General features: G+C 50.8%; 1 protein-coding gene across 3 annotated transcripts in view; it reads right to left on the bottom strand.

Moving 5' to 3' along the window:
* ABCC6 (ATP binding cassette subfamily C member 6) overlaps window positions 1-18,812 on the bottom strand; it is a 76,784-nt gene that overhangs the window by 35,967 nt on the left and 22,005 nt on the right. For all 3 annotated transcript variants that reach the window (XM_033235624.1, XM_033235625.1, XM_033235623.1), the window contains exons 9-14: window positions 17,800-17,977; window positions 13,875-14,036; window positions 7,142-7,234; window positions 4,531-4,734; window positions 3,206-3,349; window positions 1,920-2,007 (exon numbers count right to left, since the gene is read on the bottom strand). In XM_033235624.1, the coding sequence (XP_033091515.1) occupies window positions 1,920-2,007; window positions 3,206-3,349; window positions 4,531-4,734; window positions 7,142-7,234; window positions 13,875-14,036; window positions 17,800-17,977 (869 nt within the window). The remainder of the gene's footprint in view (window positions 1-1,919; window positions 2,008-3,205; window positions 3,350-4,530; window positions 4,735-7,141; window positions 7,235-13,874; window positions 14,037-17,799; window positions 17,978-18,812) is intronic.

Raw genomic sequence — 18,812 nt, 5'->3', positions numbered from 1 at the left:
GTGTGTGACCCTGCAGGGTTCTTATTCTCTCCGTGTCCCATGGCTATATAATCCAGGGGGAGGCAAACCGTAGCCCAGAGACCAAATCCTGCCTGCTGCCTATTCTTGTGAATAAAATTTTATTGGAACACAGCCACATCCATTCATTTCTATATTGCTTTGAGCAGTTGTGACAGAGACTGTGTGGCCCCCAAGCCTAAAATATGCACAATCTGGTCATTGATGGAAAAAGTTAGTGGACTTCTGACATAAATTATCATCGAACCCCAGCTTCCCAGAGTGAAGGGGGTGTTATCAATTTCACTGTGGCAGGCACAGTATCTCATGCCTGTAATCCCAGCACTTTGGGAAGCAGAGGTCGGGGGGATCACTTGAGGTCAGGAGTTCAAGACCAGCCTGGCCAACATGGCAAAACCCTGTCTCTAGCAAAAAATACAAAAATTAGCCAGGCGTGGTGGCAGGCATCTGTAATCACAGCTACTTGAGAGGCTGAGGCAGGAGAATTGCTTGAACCCGGGATGCGGAGGTTGCAGTGAGCTGAGATTGCGCCACTGCACTCCAGCCTGGATGACAGAGCGAGACTCCGTCTCAAAAAAATATATATTATTATTAATTATTATTATTTCACCGTGACAACAAGTGTAATTAGATTAGTGGTTCTTGATCCTTAACACATAGTTAGAATCGCCTGAAAGATTTTCTAAAAATCAAAGCTCTCATGACTTAGCCCAGATCAATTAAATCCATCCTCACAATTAGCTGCTACGATGATTAACATGCCCATTTTGGAGATGGGAACACTGAGGCTCAGAGAGACGATCTACTTGTCAGGATCACCCAGCTAGTCAGTGCTGGGGCTGGGATTTGGACCTGGGCAGTTCAATGCCACAGGCTAGGCTTCTAACCACTACGTGGGTGTTTTCCAGGTACACAGTTTGCCCAGGTTTTTCAGTATAAGGGGGAGGGTGGCTTGGCCTGTGGGGTAACAAAAGGATGGGGTGGAGGGGGAAGCCCAGGTAACTTGAGCTTGGTGAGTCTCATCATGCAATGGTGCTTGAAATGTTGCTATTTTCTAGCTTGATCAGAATGTTGCCGTGCTTATCACCTTGGACTTTCTGCATGAGGACACGGACCTGGTCTGTTACAGGAGTCCCCAACCCCCAGCCACAGACTGGTACCAGTCTGTGGCCTCTTAGGAACTGGACCACACAGCAGGAGGTGAGTGCAGGGCAGGTGAGCAGAGTGTCATCTGTGTTTACAGCCATGCCCCATCACTCCCATCAACCGCCTGAGCTCCGCCTCCTGCCAAATCAGCAGCAGCAATAGATTCTCATAGGAGCGTGAACACTTGCGAACTGTGCACGCGAGGAATCTGGATTGCGTGTTCCTGATGAGAATCTAATACCTGATGATCTGTCACTGTCTCCCATCACCCCCAGATGGGGCCATCTAGTTGCAGGAAAACAAGCTCAGGGCTCCCACTGATTCTGCATTATGGTGAGTTGTGTAATTATTTCATTTTATATTATAATGTAATAATAATAAAGTGTACAATTGGAATGTATTTGAATCATCCCCAAACCACGCGCCTCACCCTGGTCCATGGAAAAACTGTCTTCCGCAAAACCAGTCCCTGGTGCCAAAAAGCTTGGGGACTACTGTGTTAGAGTGTTCCCTGTTGTACACCCAGGATGGCACCAAGTGGGTGCTTGGTGAGTGGTCGCTGAACGGCTAGCAGAAAGAACGGAAGCACTGTGCCTGCTTCCAAGTGACACGCAGATGGCGTGATCTGCACGTGCCATCCATTGCGCGCAGCCCCCATCTCCCCCCAGTGCTGATGCTGGCTTGCCATTATGGGCTGGGGCAGCCCCCACATCCCCCATCCCTCCCACACCCCTCCTGCCAGACTCAGCACTCACAGCCTCCAGAGGAACTTGAGTCCACGGCATCAGGGTCAACTTCTTCCAGGCAGAGGAAGGCGACCAGGCGGTCAAAGGACACCCGGGCCTAGGAAAACCGAAGCCCCAGGTCACCCAGCAAGAAGAGCAAAGAACTCCAGCTTTGGGTGTCGGTGTCTCAAGATGTGTGGCAACAGTTTCCTATCTACCAAGCTCTCTGCACATAGCTCTGTGCACAGGAGGTGTGAGGACAAAGCTTTCTAGTTCGTGGGAAACGATGCAACCCCAGTGGTGACCTTGATGGTGGCGATCTCCCACCTCCTCGCTCCTACTAATCAGTGACACTGGAACAAGCCAGCTGCCATTCTGTAGACAAGATCTGGGAAAAGGATGGTGGCTTTTCCAATAAGATTATCAAGTCATTATGTGGAACAATTTCAAATGTTGTCCACCTGGGGGCGCTCTCCCAGTCACAAACCCATCTTTGGGGAAGAAAGAGACCAGTTGTTAAAATAGAGATTAGGTCAGGTGCAGCGGCTCATGCCTGTAATCCCAGCACTTTGGGAGGCCAAGTGCAGGAGGATCACTTGAGGCCAGGAGTTCAAGACCTGGGGAACACAGCAAGACTCATCTCTACAAAAAATTTAAAAATGAGCTGTATGTGGTGGCCCATGCCTGTAGTCCCAGCTACTCAGGAGGCTGGGAGGTGGAAGGATCACATGAGTCTAGCAGTTTGAGAATGCAGTGAGCTGAGATCGCACCACTGTACTCCAGCCTGGGTGACAGAGTCAGATGCCCCTGTCTCAACAAACAAACAAACAAACAAGACTGGGCACAGTGGCTCATTGTAATCACAGCACTTTGGGAGGCCAAGGTGGGCAGATCACCTGAGGTCAGCAGTTCAAGACCAGCCTGGCCAACATAGTGAAAACTCGTCTCTACTAAAAATACAAAAAAATAAATTAGCTTGGCATGGTGGCATACACCTGTAGTCCCAGCTACTTGGTTGACTGAGGCAGGAGAATCACTTGAACCCGGGAGGTGGAGGTTGCAGTGAGCCGAGATCATGCCACTGCACTCCAGCCTGGGTGATAGAGTGAGACTCCATCCTAAATAAATAAATATTTATTTATTTACTTATTTACCTCTGTTCTTGCCCCTACTTGCCTCTTTTCCAGCTCCACACCAACCGTCTCCCTCCCACTCTGTCTTCCCTCTCCTCTGCAAATGGCAGGCGTAGGGAAGCTGGAGCCAGGTGTAGCCCACGCACTCTCCCAGGATGGCTCCAGCCCCTGCACCCACCTCACCTGGACGAGGGAGTGGATGGAGAAGGGCAGGAAAGCCTGGGCCTTGTTGAGGATGTTGAGAACCGTGAGAGTCACAAAGGCTTTCTCTGCATCCATAGCATTCTCGGCCACCAGAGTGTGGACAGCAAACACCACCAGTGCGACCTGGGGGTTCGGGGGAGGGGAACACATGGGGCCACAGTGAGACACGCAAGCATGGATAAGGCAGCCCAGGCAAGCTGTGGTGCCTGCAGCATCCATGTGGCCCACCGCCATATCCGCCATGTTCTTCCCTCCATAGATTCCACTCCCAATCCTGCTAACACACGTCCTCTCCTCAGTCATAGGCTACGCAAGGTCCTTCCAAAGACACAGTGCATTGCTAAAGGCGATGAGTGTGCAGCCCCGTGGCTCTAGGCATCACTAGAGCCTAGGGGAGAACCCTAATGCCTCTAGGTTCCAGGCATTGGGAGACAGCAGAGATTCTGATCTTGGCAGCACTGTTGTTATTCTAGACATGGTGGAACTTATGATTCTAGAGTCCCTTGGAAGATGACTCTACAATTGCAGCAGGAGCAGCACTTGAGGGCTCTAGATGTCGGTGCCATTTGTAGTCCTTTTATTTTTAAGATGAAGTCTTGCTCTGTGGCCCAGGCTGAAGTGCAGTGGCATGATCTTGGCTCACTGCAACCTCTGCCTCCCGAGTTCAAGTGATTCTCCCGCCTCAGCCTCCCAGGTAGCTGGATTACAGGCGCCCACCACCACAACCGGCTAATTTTTATATTTTTAGTAGAGACAGGGTTTCGCCATGTTGGCCAGGCTGGTCTCGAACTCCTGACCTCGGGTGATCCACCCACCTCGGCCTCCCAAAGTATTGGGATGACAGGCATGAGCCACCGTGCCTAGCCTATATATCAAAATTTTTAAAGTTGTGGTTTAGGAAGGTTGTTCTGACAGCAAGCTGACGTAAATTACAGAATGGCAGGACAAGGATCACGTCCAGTGACGGGGTGGCTATGGACATCTGCTGGCCAGCATCAGGGAAGACACTCAGACCCAGGATTCTAACTCTGCCGCCCCTCCTGCACCCTCCTGCCCACATCGGTAGAAGCCTGGAATTCTCTGAGAGTTCAGCAGACTTTACCAGCCACTGCCACCTTTGCTAGAATAATGTGATTAATTCATTCTTGCAGAAGACAGCAGGGACCCTCAGAGAACAGGATCCAGAATGAGTGGGTTTTGACGGACAGGGTGGTAGGATCTGGGGAGCTCCATCTATCTCATCCTGTCCCCAACCCTGCACTCCTTCCCCAGTGCTGCTCAGATAGAGACTAGAGTGACGTCACCAGAAACGTAGACACTTGGAAGGACACCAGTGACACAGAGAAGAGGAGGCCGGAGGTCCGCAAGGCGCCCAGCTCCTGGCCTCGGATGCCCAGGACTCTGTCCAGAAAGGCTCCCTCCCAGCCATGGAACTTGATGGTCTTCGAGTTCCTGAGGATGGAGCTGGTGAGCCGTGCCCGCAAGTCCTTCTGCCTCATTTGTTCTTCCTGGGATCAGAGGGAAAAAGAGAGATGAAGACAGGGACAGATAAGAATTCTTCCCTGCACCCTGACAGCCACCCTTCAGCAAATCCCATTCATCTTGCCAAGCTGCGTCCCAAACCTGTCTGCCTCTCAGCGTCTCAGTCCCTCAGTCCTGGTCCAATCACCATCATCCTGTACCTGGATTTCTGCAGGACCTGCCCCCGAGACAATGCGCCCCACAGAGGAAGCCTCTGATGCCCGGAGAACAGAGGCAGCCTGAGCCCACCTGGGTATGGCACTGTCAGGAAGGCTACCTGGAGGTGGTTGATGCCCAAGTTACATCTGTTTTTTAACCTTTTACATTTTTTGTGGAGTTGGGGTCTCACTATGTTGCCCAGGCTGGCCTCGAGCTCCTGAGCTCAAGTGATCCTCTGCCCTCAGCCTCCTAAAGTGCTGGGATTACAGCCTGAGCTACATCTTAAATGACCAGGAGGTGGGTGCTGAGCAGGCAGAGGATGGGGGGATGGAGCTGAAGAGGGAGGGAAGGGATTTGAGAAAGGGGGGCAGCAAAAACGCAGGCACAGGGAATAGCATGACTCAGAGGACACTCAGTGTGGCCAGAGGAGCACGTGAGCAGGGTCACTTGGCGCTTTACGGTCAGGCAGAGGAATTCAGGATCTCCTGTGCTTCACCATGGGCTGGGGGCGGGGGGTGTCATCAGAGGGGCAGCTGCCTGGAGAAGGTTTTTCTTTTTGAGACAGAGTCTCGCTCTGTCGCCCAGGCTGGAGAGAAGTGGTGCAATCTCGGCTCACTGTAACCTCCGCCTCCTGGGTTCAAGCGATTCTCCGGCGTGAGCCTCCTGAGTAGCTGGGATTATAGGTGCACACCACCACATGTGGCTAATTTTTGTATTTTTTAGTGGAGACAGGGTTATGCCATGCTGGCCAGGCTGGTTTTGAACTCCTGACCTCAGGTGATCTGCCTGCCTCGACTTCCCAAAGTATTGGCATTACAGGCGTGAGTCACTGCGCCAGCCTAGAGTGTTTCAGAGGAGGCCACGCAGGAAGATGGAGAAACAGCCCAGGTGACAGACGGACGTTGGGACAGCTGGGCCAAGAGAGGAAATAAGTTCCTTCCCTCCATCCCCCATCCCTCCCTCTCTCTTTCCCACCTTTCTTTCCTTTCTTCCCTATCTCCTTTCTTCTGTCCTTCCCTTTCTTCCTTCCCTCTTTCCTTTTCTTTCCTTCCCTCCCTCCTCCTTTCTTCCTTCTCTCCCTCATTCCTTCTTTTCCTCCCTCAATTCTTTCCTTCCCTCCTTCCCTCTGTCCTTCCTCCCCTTTCCTATCTTTCCTTCCTTCCCTTCTTTTCTCTTCTTCCCCTCCCTCCTTCCTCCCCTCCTTTCCTTCTTCCCTTCCTCTCTCCTCCCCTTCTTCCCTCCCTCCTTTCTTCCATAGTTCACAACACTTATTGAGAACCTTCTGCCTGCCAAGCACTAACTAGAAGCTGAGTCTGCCACAGAGAGTGGCCTGTGCTATAGCGAAGCTTCCAGTCTAAGGAGAACAAGGCAATCAACCCCTGCCAGGTGCTTCCTGCGGGGCCCTGTAGGATGTGGGAAGTGCTGTGCCAGGAAAAAAAAGCAAAAATGAACCCAGGGCAGACAAAGGAGAGGCTGCTGCTGGGAGGAGAGGGAGGGACGTGCTGTTTCCTGGCCGGAGGGTGGCGAGGGAGTTGACGGAGGGTCTTTGGGAGTGAGGGTGATCCAGGCAGAGGGAACAGCTAAAGCGAAGGCCTGGAGGGATGTGTGAAATCCGGCAGGTTTGAGGATGGGGGATGTTGGGGAGAAGGCAGGGAATGGAGGGAGAAGGGTGGAAGGTGAGGTTGGAAGCAATGAGGCCAGTTCAGGGTGGGCCTGGTGGGCCGCTGTGGGTTTTTGGCTCAGTCTGAGGAAAATGGGGCCACTGTGGGTCTGAGTAGAGGAGGGGTGCAACATATTTGGTTTGCACAGGTCTGCTCTGGCTGGGAGTGGAGAGAGGCTGAGGGCAGAAGCGGGGAGTGCGCCGGGGGCTTGCTGCTATGACCTGGGTTAGAGACCATGGGGTTTGGAGAGCCTGCGCTGGGAAGGGTGACATTCTGGATGCATTCTGAAGGTGACACCAAGCAAATCAGCTGACAGATGGGATGTGAGAGAAACAGGCATTGAACTGACCCAGGGCCTGTGGCCTGAACACTAGAGGGACGGAGCCACCGTCCACGGAGATGGTGACGGGGCGGGGGGGGGGTGCAGGTCTGCGTGATGGGCAGCTCATAGACGACAAGAACAAAGCCAGACATGTGGGCTCGCACTCAACTCTCCCCTCCCCATCTCCCACACCAGGACCTGTGGCTTCCTCCCTACTTCCTGCCTGGTCCGTCCCTTTCCCCAAAGCCGAACCTGATGGTGGTTCCTCTTCTTGGTGATGAAGAAATTCAGAGGGAGGAGGCTCAGGAAGACAGCGATGGCAGTGAGGGCAGAGGGGCCCAGGAGCTGGGGACAGAGGGGGCAGGATGTCAGGAGATCCCGAGGAGCACAGCTCTCAGAGGCATGTGAACCAGAGCGACTCCATCTTGAATAGGGGCTGGGTAAAATGAGGCTGAGACCTACTGGGCTGCATACCCAGATGGTTAAGGTATTCTAAGTCACAGGATGAGACAGGAGGTCGCACAAGACACAGGTCACAAAGACCTTCCTGATAAAACAGGTTGCAGTAAAGAAGCCGGCCAAATCCCACCAAAACCAAGATGGCTACCAGAGTGACCTCTGATTGTTCTCACTACTACACTCCCACCAGCGCCATGACAGTTTACCAGTGCCATGGCAACATCAGCAAGTTACCTAATATGGTCTAAAAAGGAAAGACATGAACAATCCACCCCTTGTTGAGCATATCATCAAGAAATAACCATAAAAATGGCAACCAGCAGCCCTCGGGGCTGCTCTGTCTATGGAGTAGCCCTTCTTTTAAATCTTTACTTCCCTGAAGAACTTGCTTTTGGCCTGGCGCGGTGGCTCATGCCTGTAATCCAGCACTTTGGGAGGCCGAGGCGGGCAGATTACCTGAGGTCAGGAGTTCAAGACCAGACTCACCAACATGGTAAAACCCCGTCTGTACTACAAATATAAAAATTAGCTGGGTGTGGTGGGCACCTGTGATCCCAGCTACTCAAGAGACTGAGGCAGGAGGATAGCTTGAACCCGGGAGGCGGAGGTTGCAATGAGCCATAATCGCGCCACTGCACTCCAGCCTGTGTGCCAGAATGAGACTCCATCTCAAAAAAAAAAAAAAGAGAAAAAAGAAAAAACAAAACAAAAAGCTCGCCTTCACTTTATGGACTCGCCCTGAATTCTTTCTTGCACAAGATCCAAGAACCCTCTCATTGAATCTGGATCAGGACCCATTTCCTGTAACACAACTGCAGATCCCGAGGGCGGTGAGACTTGGGTCTTAAGATGGGGATGTCAGGGAATCTGATAAGGGCAGCCACCAGGTCCCAGGGATCTGGGCTCATGGGGGTCTGCTGTGACAGGAGATGCCTGCTGAAGGTGGGATCCTTCAATGTCAGGGAGGGGAATGGCCCTCTGACATGACGGGGAGAGGGTTATATTCAAGACAGATCGTGCACACACACGAGTGGGACTGGGGGGTATTCCCAGCCACAACGGTAAAGTTGAGACCTATGGAATCAGGACCTGGTTCAAATCCTGACCCTGACACTTGTGAGTGTAGCCTTGGGGCAAGTCACCTCCTTAAGGTGCAATTCCCTTGTCTGCAAAATGGGAATAGAGTTGTTTTCATTTGGCATTTTCTCTTAATTACGTTTAATTATTTTCCTAATCTTCATTTCACCCCTCATGAGGGTTGTCAGATTTAGCAAATCATCATACAGGATGCCCAGTTACATTTGAAGATAAAGAGTGAATAAGGTTTTAGTCTAAGTCTCGTGCAATATTTGGGACATACACTGAGAAATTCTCCCGTTTGTCTGAAACTCACACTTCACTGGATGTCCTGTGTTTTCCCTGGCAACGCTGCTCCCCAACCAACGTGGTGATTTTGGGATAGTTACCTTCCCCCTCTCAGCTTTGGTTTCTGTATGTGGAAAATGTGGAAGTGGGACTAGAATAAGTAATTTTAATAATAATAATAATAAGTTGCCTTGACTTTCTGAGATTCCTTCACAGATTATTTGGACCCATTCTCTTGACGAACCACACCCCAACTCCAGTCTGTGTGCCTCAGTTTCCCCTCTCAGTCCTTAGGAACACTATTTCCTTTTTTTTTTTTTTTTTTTTTGAGATGGAGTCTCACCCTGTGACCCAGGCTGGAGTGCAGTGTCGTGATCTTGGCTCACTGCAACCTCCGCTTCCCAAGCGATTCTCCTGTCTTAGCCTCCTGAGTAGCTGGGATTACAGGCGGGTGTCACCCTGCCTGGCTAATTTTTGTATTTTTAGTAGAGATGGGGTTTCACCATGTTGCCCAGGCTGGTCTCGAACTCCTGACCTCAAGTGATCCACCCGCCTCAGCCTCCCGAAGTGCTGGGATTACAGGTTTGAGCCACCCCGCCTGGCCTGGGAACACCATTTTGTTTATCTTTTTTTTTTTTTTGAGGCAGAGTCTCGCTCTGTCGCCCGGGCTGGAGTGCAGTGAGCCGGATCTCAACTCACTGCAAGCTCCACCTCCCGGGTTTATGCCATTCTCCTGCCTCAGCCTCCCGAGGGACTACAGGCGCCCGCCACCTCGCCCAGCTAGTTTTTGTATTTTTAGTAGAGACGAGGTTTCACCGTGTTAGCCAGGATGGTCTCGATCTCCTGACCTCGTGATCCGCCCGTCTCGGCCTCCCAAAGTGCTGGGATTACAGGCTTGAGCCACCGCGCCCGGCCGGGAACACCATTTTCTAACCTTGGGCCAGTTTGTTTCATTTATGCAGCAATGGCGCTACCTAGTGGCTCAGTGGAGAAGTGCCCAGAGGGTAAACAGCAGCCCACAGCAGGGGTTGGAAAAACACTCAAAGAAATGTGAGCGGAAGATGAACATCTCTGTCTGGGGGAAGAATGGTATCATTAAACTGTAGCAACCCCAATGTCCACTCCTCCTTCACCGAGATCTCACGGTGATGTTAGGAACTGTCTACCAAGAGGCAGGAAAAGTAATATGCAAAGTAACATGCAAAGTAACATGGTGCATTACCTATGGATGTCTTGTTGGTCTCATCTAATTTTTTTTTTTTTAACAGAGTCTCGCTTGGTTGCCCAGGCTGTAGTGCAGTGGTGTGATCTTGGCCCACTGCAACCTCCGCCTCCCAGGTTCAAGTGATTCTCCTGCCTCAGCCTCCCTAGTAGCTGGGATTACAGGCACATGCCACCACACCTGGCTAATTTTTGTATTTTCAGTAGAGACAGGGTTTTGCCATGTTGGCCAGGCTGGTCTTGAACTCCTGACCTCAAGTGATCTGCCGGCCTTGACCTCCCAAAGTGCTGGGATTACAGGTGTGAGCCACCGTGCCCTGCCTGGTCTCGTCTGATTTTTAGCAGCGGTGGGGTCAACCTGATCAATTGCCCTGAATTTTCCCATGTTCTTCCTCTCTCCCTCTCTTTCTTCCTAATGATGACATTTATGTACTGCTCATCAAGCACTGAGTGCCTTATGTTGTAACTGCTAAGCACCTACCTATTGTTTGCAAGGCCCCCCAGTCCTAGCGAAAACAACCATACGTATAAGCATTCGATTTTTTTTGGAGTATTCAACAATTACGATCAAAATGCCATTAACAGTTTTTGCAAGGCCAGGCACGGTGGCTCATGCCTGTAATCCTAGCACTTTGGGAGGCTGAGGTGAGCAGATCACCTGAGGTCAGGAGTTTGAGACCAGCCTGGCCAACGTGGTGAAACCTGGTCTCTCCTATAAATACAAAAATTAGCCAGATGTAGTGGCACATGCCTGTAATCCCAGCTGCTCAGGAGGCTGAGGCTGGAGAATCGCTTGAACCTGGGAGGCGGAGGTTGCAGTGAGCCGAGACGGCCCCACTGCACTCCAGCCTACGCGACACAGTGAAACTCTGTCTCAAAACAAAACAAAACATCTTTTACAATTTTTAGAAAGAGCGTCTTGCGGCCGGGCGCAGTGGCTCAAGCCTGTAATCCCAGCACTTTGGGAGGCCGAGACGGGCGGATCACGAGGTCAGGAGATCGAGACCATCCTGGCTAACACGGTGAAACCCCGTCTCTACTAAAAAATACAAAAAAAAAAAAAAAAAAAAAAAAAACCAGCTGGGCGAGGTGGCGGGCGCCTGTAGTCCCAGCTACTCGGGAGGCTGAGGCAGGAGAATGGTGTGAACCGGGAGGCGGAGCTTGCAGTGAGCTGAGATCTGGCCACTGCACTCCAGCCTGGGCGACAGAGCGAGACTCCGTCTCAAAAAAAAAAAAAAAAAAAAGAAACAGAAAAAAAATTTTTTTGTAGAGACAGGATTTCTCTAGTTGGTATGTTGCCCAGGCTAGTCTTAAACTCCTGGCCTCAAGTGATCCTCCCACTTCAGGCTTGATAGCCATTATACCTTAAACGTACCTAGCCAGGATTCAGGCATGGTGGCTAAAGCCTGCAATCCCAGCACTTTGGGAAGCTGAGGCAGGCAGATCACTTGAGGCCAGGAGATCGAGACCAGCCTGGCCAAAATGACGAAAACGCATCTCTACTGAAAATACAAAAATTAGCTGGGTGTGATGGTGCACACCTGTAATCCCAGAGACTAGGGAGACTGAGGCACTAGAACTGCTTAACCTTGGGAGGCGGAGGTTGCAACGAGCCGAAATTGCACCACTGCACTGAAGTCTAGGCAACAGAGTGAGACTCCGCCTCAACAAAACACACAAACAAACAAACAAAAACCTAACCAGGGCTCTGTAAACCATGGCATATAGTATCTATATGGGAGACATATGGATCCCTCCACCTGTTTTCATAGAGCCTATAAGCTGCACAAAAATGTTTAATAGTTTTAATATTTTTAAATAGTTGAAAAAAATCAGGCTGGGCATGGTGGCTCATGCCTATAATCCCAGCACTTTGAGAGGCCGAGGTGGGTGGATCACTTGGGGTCAGGAATTCGAGAGCAGCCTGGCCAAAATGGCAAAACCCCATCCCTGCTGAAACTACACAAATTAGCCAGGCGTGGTGGCAAATACCCGTAATCCCAGCTACTTGGGAGGCTCAGGCAGGAGAATCACTTGAACCCGGGAGGCAGAGGTTGCAGTGAGCCAAAGTTGTGCCATTTCACTAAAGCCTGGGCAACACAGTGAGACTCTGTCTCAAAAAAAAAAAAAATCAGAAGGATACTATTTCATGACATATGAAAATGATATGCAGTTCAAATGTCAGCATCCATAAATAGAGTTTTACTAGAGGAATACCATGCCTGTTTGCTTAGTATGGTCTATGGCCACTTCTGCACTCCACGGGCAGAGGTGAATATTTGCAGGAGAGATGGTATGGTCCCCCATGTAAAAAATATCTACTGTCTTGTTCTTTATGGAAAAGTAACTAATGATAATATTACAAATACCTACAGGATGCAGCTGTGTGTCCGGCGCTGTTTTACGTGCTTTCTATGTATGGCTCGTTAATGCCTCAGCACCTCTGGGGCAGGGGTGCTCCTGTTAATTATGATCCTCACATTCGAGACAAGAACAGGAGGCAGAGAGAGAGTAGGTTCCTTGCACACGGATGTGTAAGTGGTCAGAAGCAGGATTTGAGCCTAGGCAGTTCCCGATACAGAGTCTATTTTTATTTTTATTTTTATTTATTTTTTTGAGACGGAGTCTCGCTCTGTCGCCCAGGCTGGAGTGCAGTGGCATGATCTCGGCTCACTGCAACCACCATCTCCAAGGCTCAAGCGATCCTCCTGCCTCAGCCTCCTCAGTGGCTGGGATTATAGGCACCCGTCACTATGCCCAGCTAATTTTTGTATCTTTTAGTAGGAAGGGGTTTCACCATGTTGGCCAGGCTGGTCTCGAACTCCTGACCTCAAGTGATCCACCCACCTCAGCCCCCCAGAGTGCTGAAATGACAGGCACGAGCCACTGCGCCTAGCCCAGAGTCTGATTTTAATTTAAAAAAAGAAAACACTATACCACAAAGTTAAAGGAATGAAGTTGGAAAGCAAATGTTTTGTTTGTTTTGTTTGGTTGTTTCCTGATGGCGGCTGCTTTGTGTCTTTTGAACACTAAATAGCAATTTTTTCCCGGTAAAATGTTCTCCTCTTGTGTTTTGTGGATGGTGGCTGTGGGGGTGCTCCAGGATTACTGGTGACTTCAAAATATGGTTCAGTTGCCTACTGGGTACCCTAATAGCACATGGGGAAGTGTCAATGTCATCATCATCATCACCATCATTCTACAGAGGAAACTGAGGCCGGAGAGGGTGAGCTTCCTGCCCAAGGTCAAGTGAAGGTCATCCTTATTGAAGAGTTTTCCCATTATATCAGCCAATAGTAGGCAAATGGAGACAGGATTGGAGGAGGAGGAGAAGGAGGAGATGGGAGTGGAAGGAGAGGAGGAAAAGGAGGAGAGGAAGAGGAAGAAAGGGACTAGAAGGAGAGGGAGGAGGAGAGGGAAGAGAGGGGAGGGAGGAGGGTAGAGGAGAAGAGGGGAGAAGGGAAGAAGTGGGAGGGAAGATGACAGGGAGCAGAAAGGAAGAAGAAGGTGGAGCTGGAGACAGGAAGAGAAGGAGGAGGGGGAAGGAGGAAAAGGAAGGGGTATAGGAGGAGGAGGAGGGTATGTGGGCAGAAGGTGGGGGGATGCAGGAAGAGGGAGGGTGAGGGAAGGGGTGTAGGAGGAGGGGGGCAGGAGGAGGATGCCGGGGCAGGGGGAGTGGGGAGGAATGTTTGTAAGATTCCAAACCAGGAATGGAATCCAGGGTGACGAAGGCAGGACAATGAGATCTTTCATGTGCCTCTCTCACACCAACCTGGTTCTCCCACAGCCTCAAACTTGCCCTAATCCTGGGGTCACAACGGACCTCTTCCAGCCTCTTGAATGTTAAGTGAGAAGGAGGAAGGGTGGGAGGGGGGAGGAAGAGGGGGAGAAGGAGGAGTGGGGGACTCCGTTCAAATCCCGTCTTCCTCCCCTCGTGCACCTGCCAGAGATAGACGAAGCAGACCACGATCCAGACAAGAGGCAGCCACAGCCCGTTGAGGTAGAGGATGCTCTCAGTCAGCCGCTGCACGTCCACGGACACCAGGTTGACCACGTCACCCACCGCACTGGCCTTTCTGGAGCCACTGGACAGAGCCAGGACCTGGTGGGTGGGCGGAAGGAGAGAAGTAGAGAGGGGAGGCCGGGGCAGAGGGACATCCCAGGCAGCTTCTCCGCCCATTGAGCCCCACTTCACGTGTCTGCGAGGTGGGTAAGTAAAGTCTCTCAGGCCAACCTCTCAGGGCTGTTTGAGGAACCACAGAGATGACAAAAATGAAAATCCTCCAAGATCCCTAAAGCACGGGAGATGTAATAATGAATAACATGCAAGAAAACACCAGATGAACACGGATAATGGTGGTCATCTGCCCAGTGCTCACCATGTCCCAGGCACTGTGCTAAAGGAACAGCCTCATCATGTCTGGGGTGCTCACAGCCATGAATAGTACCAAGCAGGCACTACCATATTCACTGCATCTAATGCCAGGCCAGGCGCAGTGGCCCCTGCCTATAATCCCACCACTCTGGGAGGCTGAGATGGGAGGATTGCTTGATCCTAGGAGTTCGAGACCAGCCTGGGCGACATAGTAAGACCCAATCTCTACAAAAAACACTTAAAAATTAGCCAGGGGGTCGGGCGCAGTGCCTCACGCGTGTCATCCCAGCACTTTGGGAGGCCGAGGCAGGCAGATCACCTGAGGTCAGGAGCTTGAGACCAGCCTGGCCAACATGGTGAAACTCTGTCTCTACTGAAAATACAAAAATTAGCCAGGCATGGTGGCAGGCACCTGTAATCCCAGTTACTTGGGAGGCTGAGGCAGGCGAATCGCTTGAACCCAAGAGGCGGAGGTGGCAGAGAGCCAAGATCAAGCCATTGCACTCCAGTCTGGGCGACAAGAGCAAAAGTCCGTCTCAGGGAAAAAAAAAAAAAAATTACTCAGGCATGGTTGTGGTATGCCTGTGGTCCCAGCTAGCTACTGGGGAGGCTGAGGTGGGAGGATCGCTTGAGTCCAGGAGGTTGAGGCTGCAGTGAGCCATGTTGGTGCCACTGACTCCAGCGTGGGCAACAGAGCAAGACCTTGTCTTTAAAAAAAATGCCATGGATAAAATGCTCTCTATTATTCTCTCAGCAAGGAAAACACCATTTCCAGTTAAATTAAGACATGGAAGAGACACCTCAATTTTGGAAGCATTAGAGTGAAAAAAAATGTGAGACCAGAATCAATGAAATGAACATTTACTAACCCCATTCTACGGCTAAAGAAACTGAGGCACAGAGAAGTTGAGCAACTTGCCCAAAGTCACAGGCCTTGTAAGCTCCTGCACAAGGAATGGAACCCAGGGTGATGAAGGCATGACAAGGGTGAGACTTCTCATGTGCTTCTCCGACACCAACCTGGTTCTCTGGCAGCCTCACATCTGCCTTAACCCTGGGGTCACAGTGGACCTCTTCCAGCCTGTTGAATGCTAAATTCCACATGTAGTCCTCTCTTTGTGACTGTGTGAGGGAGTGAAGAAGTGATCCGGGAATGACTGGGCATAGAAATTCTCCACTTAACAAATCTTCGAAGAGTGCCCACTGTGTGACTCACACTGAGCTGGGAACTGAAAATATAGCTGTGAACAACAGAGACCAGGCTTGCTGTCCCGGGACTGGAGTTTGAGGTGGGGAACAAGGCTCTATAATAAAGATTTATATTACTGGCCGGGCATGGTGGCTCACACCTGTAATCCCAGCACTTTGGGAGGCCGAGGCAGATGGATTGCTTGAGGCCGGGAGTTCAAGGTCAGCCTGGCCAATATGGCGAAACCCCGTCTCTAGTAAAAATACGGAAATTGTGTATACAAAAATACAAAAATACAGGTGCTGTTGGGCACCTGTAATCCCAGCTACTTGGGAGGCTGAGGCAGGACGATTGCTTGATGTCACTCATGCTTTAATGGCAGTTACGATGAGTACCATAAAAAAAGCAGCCCAGGCTGGGCACGGTGGTTCATGCCTGTAATCCCAGCACTTTGGGAGGCCGAGGTGGGTGAATCACCTAAGGTCAGGAGTTCGAGACTAGCCTGGTCAACATGGTGAAACCCCATCTCTACTAAAAATACAAAATTAGTGGGACATGGTGGCACACACCTGTAATCCCAGTTACTCAGGAGGCTGAGACAGAAGAATCGGTTGAACCCAGGGGGTGGAGACTGCAGTGAGCTCAGACTGTACTATTGCACTCCAGCCTGGGCAACGAGAGCAAAACTCTGTCAAAAAAGCAAAAAGAAAAAAGAAAAAAAAGAAAAAGAAAAAAAAAAAGCCCAGAGGTTAGAGAGGAGGGATCTGATCTCATTGAGAGATCAAAGAAGGCCTCCTGGCGGGCGGGTGGGAAAAAGGAAGATCAACGCCTGCTCGCCTGCTCAGGCGGCCTTCCTCTTAGGCTCAAGGAAATGTGGACTCTCAAGACAGGATAGGACACACCCAGCACTGGCATGCTCAGGGCAACACGAGCCTGGGACACAGCACTGTGGCAGGACAGCATCAAGAGCTGCCCTCTTGGCCATCCAGGAGCTGTCCCCTCTGTCCCCTCCTCCCCTAGGTGACAGCTCAGATGTTGGGGAGCAAGACTTACATGGGAAGGGACCTGCCCTGGCTCAGATGCTCCATACCCCATAGGAACCAATCAATAGCTCTTACAGCAGCAGTCTAGGGACTTAGCTTCCAGAGTCCCCCGAAGGGACAAGAGCCACTGCACCGACAGAAGTCTAAAGCTATGGCCTCCAATCAGGTATTCACAGTCCATGGACAGAACTTCCAGCCCAGATGCATTTTTTTTTTTTTTCAGATGGGGTCTCGCTCTGTCACCCAGGCTGCAGTGCAGTAGCACGACCTCAGCTCACTGCAACCTCCGCCTCCCGGGTTCAAGGGATTCTCCTTTCTCAGCTTCCTGAGTAGCTGGGATTACAGGCATGTGCCACCATGCCTGGATAATTTTTATATTTTTAGTAGAGACGGTGTTTCGCCATGTTGGCCAGGCTGGTCTTGAACTCCTGACCTCAAGTGATCCGCCTGCCTCAGCCTCCCAAATTGCTGGGATTACAGGTGTGCACCACTGCGCCCCAGCCTAGAGGTCATTTTTACTACAAGCAGTATTGTCTGGGAACATAGCTGACAGGCCACCTTATCAGAAGGTTAACCCTTTATCCTCAAGGGGGAATAAGTGGAAGTTAAAATTAGGCTCAAAAATTAAAATTAGATTAGGGAGAGTGGAAATGGTGTCTAGACAGTGAGAACAACTGCAAAGGCCCCAAGGTGGGTGGGTGCCTGGAATATTTGAGGAACTGAAAGGAGACCTGTGTGACTGGAGGAAAGTGAACATGGGAGGAGGCGGGTATGTGTGTGACGGGATGAGGTCAGAGAGGTACCAGGTACCAGGGGCAGATCACACAAAACCTTACAGAAATAACTAAGGAGGTGAGGCAAATCACTTGAGGCCAGGAGTTTGAAACAAGCCTAACCAACATGGCAAAACCTTTTATCTACTAAAAATACAAAAATGAGCTATGCGTGGTGACACCTGTTTGTAGTCCCAGCTACTCAGGAGGCTGAGGCAGGAGAATCGCATGAACCCAGGAGGCGGAAGTTACAGTGAGTTGAGATTACACCACTGCACTCCAGGCTGGGCGACAGAGCGAGACTCTGTCTCAAAAAAATAAATACATATAAACAAAGAGAAATAACTAAGGAAGTGAGAATGTATCCTGAGTGACTCTAATAAGTAAGGACTGACTGCGTTCTCAGCTGCTGGTAGCATTATCATCAGCTCAGTGATGTTGCTTTTCCCGGTCTAGGAGGACAGCACTTGTCCCCCAGGGCTCACCTTTCTGTACACCAGGCCAGTGATGGCCGACCGCAGCCTCATCTGCAGCACTTTGAGCCTGTACATGTTCTGCTGCTCAAACAGTGTTTGCAGGCAGGCGGAGAGGAACATCAGCACGGCGAGGAGGTAGCCCTTCCAGGCTGGAGGCTTGGGATCACCAATAAACTCCAGGAAAAGGCTTGCAGGGGAGGGAGGGAAAAGGTACAGCTGGTGAGAGGAGGTGCCCATGGGTGTGGCCTTTGCCCAAACCAGGTCAGGTGTGGAGGATCATTCAGTGTGGTTGACTTTTTTGCAATAATGGTCTCTGTTATTTCCCCCACTGTCCATAATACTCCTTTTCAATCTGACCGCAGCTCCTCAAGATCAAGAGGTGGAGTTGTTGTCCCCACTTGTTATGGGCTAAATTGTGCCCTCACAAAATTTATAGGTGGAAGCCCCTACCCCTAGTACCTCTGAATGTGACTGTATTTGGAAATAGGGCCATGAAAGAGGCGATGAAGTTAAAATGAGGTCATTAGGCTGGGCCCTAATCCGACCTGACTGGGTCCTTATAAGAAGAGAAAAGGTAGACACACAAGGAGACAGCAGGGGGCGCACAGAGGAAAGATCACATGCGGACACAAGGAGGAGGTGGCCAACTGCAAGCCAAGGACAAAAGCCTCAGACGGAACCACCTTACAGATACTAATCTCGAACTTCCAGCTTCCAGAATCATAAGAAAATACATTTCTGTTGTTCAAGCCACTCAGTCTGTGATGCTTTGTTATGGCAGCTGAGCAGACACCACTTGAATCTGGGCTGGCTACAAAACCAGCTTTGGCCAACAGAGTACCATGGAGGTAAAGCCATGCTGGCTCTGAGCCTAGGCCTTGAGAGAAAATGTGGCTTTTGGCCTATTTCTTAGAACCCTCCCAAGCAGCCACATGAACAAGTCTGAGCTAGCCTTTTGGAGGATGGGAACCCACATGGAGCATAGACAGCCATCCCAGCCTCAGATACACAACTGCAGGCAC

This window comes from Trachypithecus francoisi, unplaced genomic scaffold (genome assembly GCF_009764315.1).
Source record: "Trachypithecus francoisi isolate TF-2019V2 unplaced genomic scaffold, Tfra_2.0 Lachesis_group15, whole genome shotgun sequence".
NCBI lineage: Eukaryota > Metazoa > Chordata > Mammalia > Primates > Cercopithecidae > Trachypithecus > Trachypithecus francoisi.
This window is presented reverse-complemented; position numbering and strand designations above follow the sequence as displayed.